Consider the following 13,906-nt stretch of genomic DNA (forward strand, 5'->3'; position numbering starts at 1 on the left):
CTGCAAGCTTCGCTCCTCTTTGGGATTTACCAGGAACTAAAGCTACTATTTTCCTAACAAACACGTTTGTCACTAGGCTACTAACATTGTCATGAAATTTGAAATATCTTGGCTCAGCTGATGGATCTTTCCCTTGCTGTGCATTCATTCCCTCTGATATTTGTTTACTAGTCTCTCATCTATTCTGCACTGATCAGAAGAGATTGGTATGCTAAAGGGTCCACTCTACTGTCTGGAATCAAAGGCTCCCTGAATAACCAGTTTTTCTTCAAAGCTTTAAGGTCTATGTTCATTTAGTTCATGGTTCTTACACTGCCGGGAATGTTCTTTAATTTTCACCAAAGAAAAAATTCCATCCCTGCATTAAAAGGATTTTCAACATCGTTTCCAGCTATGAAAAGCAATTTGAAAAAAAAATGCACCAAAATTCAGTATTGCTTTCCCCTTTTTACCTTGTCTGATATTGTGAACAAATGAACACATAAGCAATTATATAGCACTCTGACTCAGTGAACTTGGATGGGAAAGAAATTATTTGCATTCATCTTATGGAAAAGAATACTGAAACCAATGGGCGGAGCAAGCAAGAGCCCAAGCTGGATGGGCTGCCAAGGTGCCCTTCCAGCTGTGCCTGGAAAACAAGTCCATTGTGCATTCATACATGTTGTGTTAGGAGAAACATGTTTTACCAGGAGCTTACACCAAGACCAGCCTAATTAATTATAATGACTACATCCTTCCCTGTTTCCATTTTCTTCAAAAAGGAAAGCCTATCAAACTTTTTTTTTCTTTTTGCCAGAGCTGCAGCTATGGTTTTGAAGTTAAAAATAATTGCACTTTATGACTACCTTGCATGACAACCTGACATGCTACTATTTTGTTTCATTCAGTAGTAAGAGGCATCCAACTTATAGTATGAACATGAGATAAGTGTTTGGGAAGCTAGGGTACTTATTTGAAAGGTGGACTCATTATTGAGCCCCAAACAATACCAGCTTCACCAGGAGAACTCTTACATAAGCACTGGTCTTTAGGCAGTTGCTCAAATTCCCTCTTTCTTCACAGAGTTCTTCTGTTCATGTCCTAAAGGTATCTGCCCTTGTCAGTTGAAACTGACAGGAGTAGAAGATCTCTGTGCTTGAAACAAGACTGACAAAAGCGGGACACATCAGCCAAAGTAGTGACAACACATGTTCCTCAGGAGATTCTATTCTAAATTCTGTCAGCTCACTGGTCCCAGGAAGTTGTCTTCATCCTAAGTGCAGACTATCAAGACATAGTTTGTCATTGATTGGGCAGACAGATCCATGGGAGGTGACCTGCCCGAGTCAGCACAGCAAGCAAGCGCACAGTACACCTTTCCAGGTGTGCCACAGCACAGCAAGCAAGTTCACCCAGCACTATACATGATGTAGTAGACCAAAATGGAATGGGAAAAAGTTCAAGATCAGAATGCGGATGTTAGAGAAGCTTGGATGCTCAAGAGTAGATGAAATTTTTTTATCTCTATCTATTCTTTTTTGTTTGTTTGTTTATTCATATAAAGGGAATACATTTCACATATTCCATGATACATATTAAGAAGTACCTCCTACCCAACCCCTTTCTCTTCTATCTCCCCCATTTTTCCCCTAATCTTCATGAATTCTCTTTCAGTTGTTAAAAGTTTTTTTAATGGGTAGTGCAAATAATGACCAAGACTACATTCCTCTATAATTCAGGTTCTGAAATATCCAGCTCGTAGGCCATGTAAGGTGTAAGTGATTTTTTGATCTAGCCCTAGGAAAGCAACTGCAGGAGGGACTGAAAATACACCATGTTTACAGCAGGCTAGTTTTCAGGCTGATAAATTTGTATGGCTGGTGGATGATGCTCCAAGTATCCAGATTGCCCTTAGTAGAAAGAAGGCTCTTTACGGCTGCAAAAACCTACAATGAGACATCCACCTCACATTTTTGAAAAGTGTAAAGAGAGCATTTGCAGGCAAGGAGCAGCAAGACAACAGAAGCATGGGAGAGAAACTGCTCCATTCTCCTGCCATGGCCCCTAGCAACCACTCTTCACATTAATGTCCACCGTCAATGTGAGCATTGGGAAGTGCACGAGGGAAAAAGAAATGGACAGTCTATTGCCTCCACTCCCTGAACGGGAGAAAACCGCATCATCATGATGAGGAGGCCACGCACGGCACGTGAGAGCTGAATTGTTTATTGTCTGGCTGTATCTGAACTCACTGGAAAACTTACCGCTCATCCCTCTGGTGGTAGTGCCGAATAGACCTTGCTTGGCCTCTATGCAAGGGCATTGCTGATTGAGGGAGAAGTGGAGAGTAGACTATTAGAATTAACTAATACCCATTTAAAAGCTATCCACAGGTACCAAAATCAAACAAGACCCTTCAAAATCACAAAAGACAGTCCTTTACTTTACCTAATTGTCATAAGTCTCTCAACACAGTTTTTTTTTTCCCGACTATGGCAACAAAGAACAAACTAAGACACAAGATTTAATTACCTGGTTTATTAGGGGGAAAGTCATAATAAAAACTTCAATGGCTTATTTTGCAACTTACAAAACAATAATTTTGGTATATATAAATTGAACTGGATTTTCATTACATTAACATAAATGGTAAAAAAAAAATGACACATCCAACATATTTACCATTCAAAGAAGGTCACCTGCCTGAATTTTCCTATGGCATGTTTTATGTCATTTTAAGTCTGTTTATCAAGGAAGACCAGGTTTTACCTATATGTACATTTCTGCTAGTTGTCATTTATCAGAACTGTATCTGTATGACGCAAGCCCAGTGAGACCTAAGATTTTTTTAAAAAATCCATGTGATTTCATCTCCTTCAGCTTACTAAATGGCACTTTTGTGAAAACACAATGTCCAGGCTTTGGAATACAACCTCTTCCTGTCTATCAGTCAGGATGCACCAGACCCCATCCATCCTCTCCATCCGTCTACACCAGCCCTGGACATACAGACACACAGCAGTACAGATGTAGTAACACAGCATTTCCCATCACCCTAACCCTATATGCTACTCTAACAGAGAAAATTTCATCCTAGCACTTCGCTTCTCAAAGGGGCCTTACCACTGCCATGGGTTTTGGTAGTTTGAAAATACTTTCCCACATGGTATATCAAGTCAAGGTGAAGTTCAGCAAAATTCCTCACCTGTAATATGCACTTAGGAAACTATTTTGTTTCCTTAAATAACTGAAAGCTTGAAAAATAGTTTTTTTTTTTTTTTAGGCGTTGCTTTCAGTATAACTGGACACCAAAAATGCTCACTAATATCTCCCCCTTTTGTGGAACTCTTAATAGAACCATCCCATCTGGGGAAAAAAAGAAAAAGAACTTGATCAGATCACCAACTCTTGGAAGGCTTCTCTTGCTGCTTTAGAAAGTGGTAAGTTTCGTGTTCATATTCTTTTACAAATGCACTATAAATGTTACAAAGAGACACAAGGAAATACTGCCTTACACTAGGTGATCACTGAAAAGAAGCAAGTCTCATTAAACTCCACAAAACACATATAAAAGATGGGTATGAAACTGTAACACTAGTTGAGAAACATTGTCTCCCAAGCTACAAAAAATTAGAGCAATTGCAACAAGCTGAATAATACACACACTGCTGGAGAACAGGTTCGGAGGAGCCTGGGGAGACAGTTTCTCCTTCTGGAATGGATCTCGGATTTCCGGATCTCCAAGGCAGCGATGTCATCCTCTTGCTTCCCTGCTTTAGGCAGAGGTGTAGAAGTACCGGGGCTTGGCATTACCCAGCAAGTCATCCTCATAGTTGGGGAGACAGCAGAAGAAAAAGGCACAACCAATCAGGATAATCGTGGCTGCCCACCCAAAGCCGTAGGCCCAGTTATAGTAGTAATTGACAGCAGGGTTGAGATGAAGGTTGAAGGTCTGGGTGTACTTCACAGGGTAAATGACCAGCGAGATGATCTGGAACACAGCTAAGGGGAAGAAAACAAAAATCCCAGAGTATAAACACATGCATGAAAGAATGAAGCAATGCATAGCAATAAGAGATGAGCTTCCTCCACAAAGTCCCTCTCTTAAGTAAGTGTGAGAACCATCTTTAAGATGCCAAAGGGACTGAAGGAATCTGGCTCATTGTGCGCTAGAAAAGGTTACTGGCTCTTGGAGGTCAGAGACACCTGGAACTGAGAAGTATCAAAACCATCCACTGGCCGCATGAAACACAGACAGAAAACAGAGCCCTACTGTGTGATCTGGGTCAGCGACTACACGGACTGAGAAAAGTACAGAACTGTGCTGATCCAGTCATCACAAGGTCACACAGCACTTGCAAGCAATGAAACGGTTCAGGGACACTTGCTTCTCCTGAGTACTGGGCTCAGAGAAGGCCATGTCCAGGTCTAGCACATTCTAGTCTCTGGAGTGAGGACACTGCCACCAGGGGCCATCTAAGAGTGACAACACTTATTGTGGAGCAGGAAACACACTGTCAAATGCACAGGACAGATCTCAAAATGCCTTCCTGTCACTTCTGCCTTTGGGGACACAATTTGGGAAAGGAGATCAGAAGCTACAGTTGTCACAGCTCCTCTCTGCATGATGGGCCATCACTCTACTGACACCTACTTGAACATGTGAGCAAGAATTGCCCAGACACAGTCTTACCAGCCAGGGCGAGGAGGCCTCCAATCACGCGGAGGAAGACCAGCATCTGGGGTCCGCAGAGGGCGAAAAAGGAGAGGATGAAGCAGATAACCAGGATGATGAAGCCACAGAAGAGTGTGGCGGCCGCTGCCCTTCCCCACGCTGCGAGCAAACAAGACAGGAATTAGTACCGCACATGCACCAGATGTCCTAAGGATGGGTCAAGGCCCCGGGGCAGGGGAGGAAGGAGTGTCATGTTTTCTCTGTTACAACCAAATTTCGGTGGAGGGACAGCTGATCCCTGGACCACACTTCAACCTCTTCTTATTTCCATGGAAGTATAGCCCATTGCTACATAGGACATGAATAGATCAATGTTTGAGAATCCTGTTTGCTACCTCGCTGGGGCAAATGTCGATATCTCCCACATTAAAAGAAAAAATGCCACATAAGCAGGCAGATTTAAAGGGTTCACCCAAGCTTTAGCCATAATAAATAGGATTTTTAGCACTAAACAATCCAAGTCACAAACTCTCTAGGAAATATTCCAAATACATCTAAATGGTCTTTTGTTTCATATTTATGTTTTATTTCACTCAAAAATAATCATTTAAAAATATGTATTTACAACTAGGCAGAAATGGCAAATAAAACAATCAAATGATAGAGAAGAATCAATGATTTTTTATAACATGTTTAGTAGTGAACAACCTTTCTATATTTCTCCTTAAATGTTCATTTCTAAAAACTTAATTCAGAATACATTGTACATGGGTGCTTTTTGAAAAACATATATAGAAAAGGCAGAATGATAGCAAGCAGAGGAAAAAGAATGTGTGTGTGTGTGTGAGAGAGAGAGAGACATAAACAGAGACAGAAAAATATGTTTTTCATCCCCTGGCTCACTACCAAATTTCCTCAACAACTCTGACTGGGTCAGGCTAAAGCCAGGAGTTACGAACTCCATCTGGCTCTCCCATGTAGATAACAGGGACCAGCACACTCAAGCCATCACCTGCGCCTCCTGGGTACATTAGCAGCAAGCTAGATTAGAAGCAAAGGCAACACATGATTCAGGCACTCCAATATGAGATTAAAGCATCCTAAATAGTGGCTTAAGCCACTATTTAAATCAGGAGAAGGTGGAAACAGACACTGAGGTGGGAACATCTATAGGGCACCTTGAGCCCTGAGTCATCTACTCGTGTCTGAGGATGTGGGAGATGCTTGGTACATTCACAAGGGATTGCAACCAGTCATTCGTATAGTTCAATCTGCACTGTTTTTTTTTTAAGATTTATTTATTTTTATTGGGAAGTTAGATCTACAGAGAGAAGAAGAGACAAAGATCTTCTGTCCGCTGGCTCATTCCCCATGTGACTGCAATGGTAATCCAAAGCCAGGAGACTCCTCTAGGTCGCCCACATGGGTGCAGGATCCTCGATGGCTTGCCCAGGCTGCAAGCAAGGAACTGGAAGGGAAGTGGAGCAGCTTGGATACAAAGTGGCACCCACATGGGCTTCCAGCGCATGCAAGGCAAAAACTTTAGCCACTAGGCTACCGTGCTGAGCCCTGCACTGGTTTTTAAAATCTCTTCCCCTACCACCTTTTCTGTAACTGGATGTATCACATGCAGGGCTTGCATGGGCTCACTGCTTCCTCACAGCTGTGGTGGTCACACTATGGCCATCTCTTTCAGAGATGGCTCTATTTTTTGAGCCTGGAGAGCTCAAATACCTTACTCTCTAACAGCACGGAAGGCAAGATTCGGTCCTCACTGAATTCTAGGTCATTTGGCCAAAGTCAATGAAAGCTAAGGGCTGGCAGGGAGGGTAAGATTCCTGCCACCAGCTGGGCCTCACAAGCACTCTGCCTCTACCACCTGAATGAGTCACATGCCAGTCTCCTCAACTGGGGAGTCCAACCTGGGAGCTTTGCATCAGAGAAAGGATGGATGGCTCACAATGAGAGGTTTAAAACCCACAGGCCTCCCTGCTTGCGTGCCTGTGGCTTTGTGCCATGTCCTCCCACTCTCCAACTAGCCTACATTCATGAGGTTCTGTAGTGGCAGGTGCAAATCACTGCTTGGTTCCCTAGGGTGCTGTCACATCTTCAGCTGTGACACCCAAAGCCGAACCTGCTCCATTCCCTAACTCGCATGCTGCCTCCAGGGCTTCCATGGAAGAGCAGCAAAGATTACTGTGGTGGGGAGAGACTACACGCCCCTGGAAAAGTGTGAGCTCACAGACGACCCTGAAGGATGGGCTCCGGGGTTATGTTTGAGGTCTTCATCACTTTTCTCCAAATATTATTCTTGCTGTCAGATCAACGACAGGTTTGAAGAATAAAATTCAAATATTTTAACAATAGAAATTAATAAAGCCAAAATATGAAATCTAGGCAGCCTGTTTCTTTTTCACCTTGTATTTAAGTGGGGAAACTGTTGGGGCATTTGGGAAGGAAATCAGCAGTGAGAGAGATCCCCCCGTCCCCTTTTACCTTTCCCTTGTCTTTCTCCTTCTCTTTCAAATAAGCAAACATTTTAAATGTATGTATGTATAAATTCAAGCTTGAGTATTTGGCACAATGGTCAAGACCCCACTTAGGACACCTGCATCCCGTATTGCAGTGGCTGGCCTTGGGTCTTGGCTCTGCTCCCTGTGCTTGCTCCCTGCTAAGGCAAACCTTGGGAAGGCAGAGGATGATGGCTCACATCCAGAGGGAATACCCACACTAAATTCCTGGTCCCTGGCTTCAGCATAATCCAGCCCCAGCAATCAGGAGCATTTGGGGAGTACACTTCCGGAGGGAAATCCCTCTCAGTTGCTGACTCTCTCCTTATCAGATAGATCGATAGATAAATTAAAAAAAATTGTTCAAAAGGCAGAGATTAAAGCCCCTGCATATGTTTTCATAACACATATTCCCACACATTTGAAAGATATCTTACATTTATGCTGAAGCTTAGAAACTAAAAGAGATTATTAGATTTCTTATAAAACAGACACACCATTACCCAAAAAAGAGCACATAACTCTTTGTATATATGGTGGTTATAGCCTATAGTTCAATTGTATGACAGTTATGGTCTCATTTTTACAGGTTTTTTTATGACTACTATCATTTAAGGTCAATTAAATCTAATAACTGAATAAGCAAATTTATCTTCCCTGTGTAAAAAAAAGAAATTTTTATCCAACAAATTTTGTTTGATGAAAAATGTTTTTCTCATTTTGAAACTGTGTAAGGAAAAGCAAGATATTTTCATGCATATATGCATATGCACACAGATTATTAATAAATAAAATGATTATACACTGCATATAGCAAATCTGAACTTCCAAAAAAACAAGAGATAAATCACGACAAAGAATATAATTTAACAACTGCTTCTGACAATCACAAATTTAAAAGTATTGAATGTTGCTATAAAGAATAATAGTAACTGTGTATCTATTTAATGAAGTATACCAGCAGACAAACATGGGTATAACGACAGACCATCTTAAGAACTTTTCCTGGGACTGGTGTTTTGGCAGAGCAGTTTTGAGTCCCGGCAGTTCCACTACTAATCCAGCCGCCTGCTGATATACCCGAGAAAGCAACAGCAGATTGTCCAAATGCTCACGCCATGGCCACCTATGGGGGCAACCTTAGGTGGAGTCTCAGGTTCCTAACTTCCGCTGGAGGAATTTGCAGAGGAAAGCAGCAGAGAAAAGATCTCTTTCTCTCTCTCTCTTTTTTTTTTTCTCTCTCTCCCTTCCCCTTGCTTCTCCACCTTTGCATCCTTCTCTAACACTGCTTTATCAAATAAATAAATAAATAAATCGTTCAAAAGAGCAGAACTTTTCCTACACCACATTAAATCAACTCAGCTACTGTCTTCCCTGTTTTAAATGCTGAATCCTGAGAAATTCACACTGTAAAACCAAGTGGCTCTGTGTCGTGGGAGCAGAACATGTCAAACCTGCTCTTGTAGCAGATTCACGCCCAGTGACTCACTCACCTATCACTGGAGACAGACATATTGCGTGTTGTAAAGATGCTGCCTGCCCTGTGACAGACCTTCCCCAAGCGGGGCCAGCTCCCCTCTCCTGTCAATGCCTGCTTTGTTTCACAATGTGGAGAGGCACCACACCCGGCCCAGGCAAAATGCTTGCAGCCCAACTTCCTACACGTGGAAGGAGCCCTTTGGCTGTGAGGACCCAGAGCTTGGCTCTTCCCTGTGACACAGGTTTCAAAAATTTAGTTACCTTTGGTTTCACTTAATTACCTAGAATAAGCTAATGTCTATCACCCAACCATTTGGGAAATATTTATACTTTTAGGCTAACCGCAGGGAAACATATAAATTTTTAGGATTACTTCTTTTGGTCCACACCTCTTCTCAAGCATAGATGATCCATCTTCATTCTGAACACAAGTTTATCCTTCATTGCTACTGTAATTTAACTTGATGGCTCTCTGTGAGAATAAATGTGTGTGTGTGTGTGTGTGTATAAACGGAGTGGGGAAGAGTCTCATTGTCAGCTGTCTTTCTTTACATTTCGATCATAAAAGCATGTAATATTGTGAGAGAAATATTAGGTTTCCATGTTTGGTTGGTGTTTTTTTGTTTCCTTAAGGGTAGACCCACCAAGGCTTGTTGTCTTCTGTTGTGTCTTAAGTGTATTTTGCGAGTTCTCCTTTAAGAAGTTCATGTTAGCCAAGAAGTTGGTGGTATTATAAATCTAGTAATGCCATGTAAGTCCAGGAACCCCCACAGTCAAACTGATCTGGCTCAGCCACCACACTCTGAAGCACAAAAACCTAGAGGATGATTCAAGGCAAGTCTCTGAAGACCCCACAGCAGAGCAAGTGCTCTGGACAGCAGCAGAGGTACCAGGGAAGGACAGGCATGACCCAGGGGCAGTCCCCTCCAGAGTGTGAGATTCCACACATTCCAGGCATTTTCTCCCCACACTGGGTCTTCCCTGGTTCCCTTGTAGGGGTGAGGAAACCACCCCAGACAGCAGTGGGTGAGAGCAGACACTGCACTCTGCGCACGTAACTCATAGTGAGCTGGGTTCTATCATGAAACATCTGGAAAGGTCATACACAGAGGAAGATAGCTTGAAAGCAAGAAATGGAGGCAGTGCATTTCCACCCAGCAGGGGTGAAGGAAATGATAAACAGCCTCCCCTCCCTCCTGCCAGGCAACAGGATAGAGGGAGGCAGACCCTGGACAGGATGCTGGACAAGAGTGGCACTTGCAGCCCTCTGTGATTGCAGCAAGCCAGTGGTCCCTGGAGGTCAATGCCAGGGGCCCAGGGACTCTGCTGACCTCCTGCCAAGCTCAGGGTATGTGGCCCACTGGCAGCAAATATCCCTCTTCAGATGTCCATACATGGTAAATTGTCAAAAGCTAGAGAGAGGCCAGCTTTCAATTCTGCTAGGGGAATAAATGCGACCATGCACACATGAAAAATAATCTTTCTGCTAATGACTGGTTTCATAAAATAGCAACAGCTGAATATCTCGCACCAAAGACCACAATGGCACTATATCAAAAAGCAGTCACTGAAGCTGAACCTATCGCAATGAAAAATTAGCAACTTCTAACTCATCTTTCTGATTTCCTGCACACTTAAGAAACATGGGGCTAAATGACCTAAAGTTATTTCACTTAATTATTGTAATGTTTTGGCTTCTAAGTGTAAAATCATGGGATGTAATCTAGGGTATTCAGATGGTGTTTTTTGAAAAAAAAAAAAAATTCCAGGTCTAATTTCCTCCCCATTTAAGGTAAACAGACTCATTGTAAAGGATTTAAGATCTACCCACAGATGCTTAAAACATTTCCTGATAAAACCTTTTAAAAATCTCCTCTATTAAAGCTGAGAGAAGGTGCCAGTCACGCAAAAACAGTATCTGAGAAAGAAGCACCAAGACTGCATTATGCCTTTTGTTCACAGGGACATTTAATTTTCTTTAATCATGCATTTCATTTTCCTGTTTGGCAAATATAAACTATGATTTGAAAAACTCCAAGCAAGCATCAGTTAAGCTAAGCATTCATTTAGCTGCTACTCTCAGGAACAAGAAAACACTCAGTGAATACTTTGCATCACGCATGAACAAAACCACGGCGATACCTGGAAGTTTGAAATAACTTAATAGCAAAGAACAAGAGCTGTTGTTTTATAAACTTCTAAGAGACTATCTTTACTACGAGGTTTGCAATCTTTAATACTATCATCAACACTAACAACCTGGGCCTTTTCTTCCAAACAAATTGCTAGGAATATTAATTAATAAAAGCACATAAGCATTCTGCTACAAAAACACATACTTTCTTTAGTTTCCACAACATATCAAAATATTCCCTATTATGCATCAGTGCTTTTTTTTTTAAGCTCCATTTTCTTGGAGCCTTTAGAGCTTTATCCCTTCAATCAGGGCCACCAACCTTACTCCTGCTTACACAGGATACTGGTCGTTGTGTGTAGGTGGGAGTGTGTTTACGGTGTTTACGTCATTGCAAAGGACCACCCCTTGTCACCATAGTGTTAGTAGCAAAGCCTTACTTAGGCTATCTGAAAATCTGTGAGTTCAGAGATGTCTGGAAACCATCCCCCCTCCGTGGGAACACACAGTGGCTCCACTCACCTGCGGGAGATGGGGCAGGTTTTAAAGTGTTTCCATGTACTTCTTTTTTCTATTTATTTGTTTGTTTACTTGTTTATTTATTTGTTTTGATGATCTTTACATCGTTATTAGGGCTCAGAGGGTCAAAGTGGCCCCTCTGCTGATTCCCTAGCCACTGGCTCCTTCCTGGAGCACCCCCACAGCCCCTGGATCTGAGATCTGACCCCAGGCTTTGCATAAAAGCATGCACACACAAACACACACACACACACACGTATTGGTCTGTAACCATCGCCACAAATTGGAGATTCAAAGCCATCATCTACTTCTGCAGAATCACACCCTCAGGATGGACTTCTTACTGATTAACTTTGAAAACAAAGTTTCACCAGAAGCCAATCTTTGTATCAAACAAAATCATACAAGATCCACACTTTTTCTTTACAATGGAAAAAGTTAGTGCCTTTGACTTTAACTAAGTTTTTAAAATCAAGCTAGAAACAAAGTCTGCTTACTCTCATGGGTCGGCAGAGCACTAACTCAGTGTGAGACTAGAACAGACACATCCTAGCAAGGTGAGCTCATCCTCCAAGTCCAGGCAACCGAAAATGCACGCTCTCTCTCTCTCCCTCCCTTCCCCCCCTCCTCCGTGTGTGTGTGTGTGTGTGTGTGTGTGTGTGTGTGTGTGTGTGTGTGTGTATGTATGTGCTTCCCAAGAGGGCTGCATCATAGCCATTGCTGTCAGCCAAACCGTACCCCACAGAGAGCCCTGCCTGTGCTGGCTGAGCCAGCTGGCGGCATTCTGGACACTGCTGCCCAGTGGGCTCTGGGCCTGTGTGAGTCTTTGGGGCCAGAAACCACGCTCCAGGTTTGCTTAGAACACAGAAGCAGACCTGTTGAGTCTTCTGTGTGCATTTTCAATGCCAAGACGCGGTTAGATGATCTCCAGTTAATTTCCCCTTGAAACTGAAAGACTCGGGGTAACGCTAACCTGGCAGGTGTTGAGTTTGTGTGTTTTCAGGAAAGAAAAACACAGGCATTCGGGTGAAAGCAGGAACTTCCGGGGCGGCTTTTAACTTTTTACAACCTGCTTGATGAGAATGGTGCTTGCTTTATGGGGGAAAGTTCCTTCCGTGAGAGATCAAACCCACCTCACGGTAGGCACACAAAGGCCCCATGACCGACAGAGGAACAGGACTTAGGTGGAAGCCCTGGGCCACTTGGGCAAAGAGAATGAAGTCAAGGGCGACAGCAAGAGAGAGAGACAGAGAGCGCGGAAAGGGGGCGCTACTGCAGCCATTCCCTCTCCGCACACGCAGGTGATTAATCGCCCTGGACACCTGCGCTGTCACCCCAAGGCAAGAACAGGATCCCACCAGGAGACAGGACCCTGAGCTCTCTCTGCTTCTGCCCAGTTACGTGCTGGAGCCTCCCCCATGCTTGAAAACGCTGGCCGATCCACTCTGCCGCACTTCCCTCCAGCAGAAGTTGTTGTTCTTTGGTTTTCAGATTCCTGATTGGATTCTAAGAGGCAAATGTTCTTGACTGAAGCCCAATGGCCACTCCCCGGAGCCAGAGCTAACCAGACAGACTGGCCTGGTAGGTGAACACCAGGAGAGTAGCTGGGCTGTCCCAGCTGCTCCAGCTTTGACCGTCAGCACTTTTCTTTTTCAACGTGCAGTGTTTCTTTAGCGTAGATCACCATAAATAGAGCCACTGGTGTTAGGGAAGGGGAGATACTGCAACACTTGTATTTTGATCATAAAACAGCGGGGAGAAGCAAGAGGACTGGGAAGATGTTTCAACAGGTCTCCAAGAAAACATACTTGGCTTTTTATAGGTACTCATCTAAGCTGCCTAGTGCCTGAAACGCACAAATCCCAAAAAATTTGAAGCAGGGCCATTTTCTTCCACCGGGTACGTTTTCGGCCACCCAAAGTGGCTGCGTCTTGTTTTGGTTCAGGTGGCCCGCTGAAACCTGAATTCTAAATAAACATTTTTTTTTTTAAAGCAATTACCCCCTCCACCCCATAAAGCCCCTTCCCCACAGCCCGGTCGTCGGTACAGGCCACCGAGGTCTTCCTGAAGGCGGCGGCGCGTACTCACCGTAATCCATGAGGCTCTGGCATCCTTCCTCCGCCGAGCCGCTGCCGCCGCCCTCGCTGGAGCATTTCCACCAGAGAGAGGACGTCTGGATGTGGTCTTCCGACTGCAGCCAGCCGCGGCCGGCCAGCGCGATGATGTCGAAGGCGATAGCACTGAGCAGCAGCAGGGGCAGGATCCACCTGCAGCGCTCGCAGGCCAGGCCGCAGCGCAGCATTGTCGACGGTGGCGGCGGACGCGAAGCGGGGCAGCGCGCGGGGCACGGGCGGCGACCGAAGAGTGGCCCGCGAGCGCGGGGGGCCGCGACAAAAGGGGAAGAGGCGGTGGCAGGGAGGCGGCTCCCTGGGGGCTGGCGCACGGGCGCGCCCGGCTCCACCTCGAGGCCCCTGGTGACTCAGAGCGCGCCCGCCCCGACCTGCCCGGCCGGCCCGGCTCCGGTTACACCCGGCTGCCTGCCGCCTTCCCCCAGCCTGGGGCGGGCGGTCTGCGGAGGCCAGGCCGGAGCGGGAACTCCGCTAACGT

The 13,906-nt window shown here is 44.5% G+C and overlaps 1 protein-coding gene across 1 annotated transcript; it reads right to left on the reverse strand.

Annotated features, from left to right (window-relative positions):
• Positions 1–2,500: 2,500 nt before the first annotated feature.
• Positions 2,501–13,658, reverse strand: LOC121146040 (p53 apoptosis effector related to PMP22). Its single transcript, XM_040965279.1, has 3 exons — positions 13,388–13,658; positions 4,676–4,816; positions 2,501–3,984 (listed from the first exon to the last, which is right to left on the reverse strand). The coding sequence occupies exons 1-3, from the start codon at positions 13,599–13,601 to the stop codon at positions 3,758–3,760; spliced, it is 582 nt and encodes a 193-aa protein (XP_040821213.1). The 5' UTR covers positions 13,602–13,658; the 3' UTR covers positions 2,501–3,757.
• Positions 13,659–13,906: the final 248 nt, after the last annotated feature.

The sequence above is a fragment of the Ochotona curzoniae genome, unplaced genomic scaffold, assembly GCF_017591425.1.
Source record: "Ochotona curzoniae isolate NIBS_2020 unplaced genomic scaffold, NIBS_Ocur_1.0 scaffold_3890, whole genome shotgun sequence".
NCBI lineage: Eukaryota > Metazoa > Chordata > Mammalia > Lagomorpha > Ochotonidae > Ochotona > Ochotona curzoniae.

Coding starts and splice junctions, on each gene's coding strand:
- LOC121146040 (XM_040965279.1), bottom strand. CDS start 13,601: ATGCTGCGCTGCGGCCTGGCCTGCGAGCGCTGCAGGTGGATCCTGCCC. Junction 4,817..13,387: donor CCAGAGCCTCATGGATTACG/GTGAGTACGCGC, acceptor GTTTGCTCGCAG/CGTGGGGAAGGGCAGCGGCC. Junction 3,985..4,675: donor AGGCCTCCTCGCCCTGGCTG/GTAAGACTGTGT, acceptor TCTTCCCCTTAG/CTGTGTTCCAGATCATCTCG.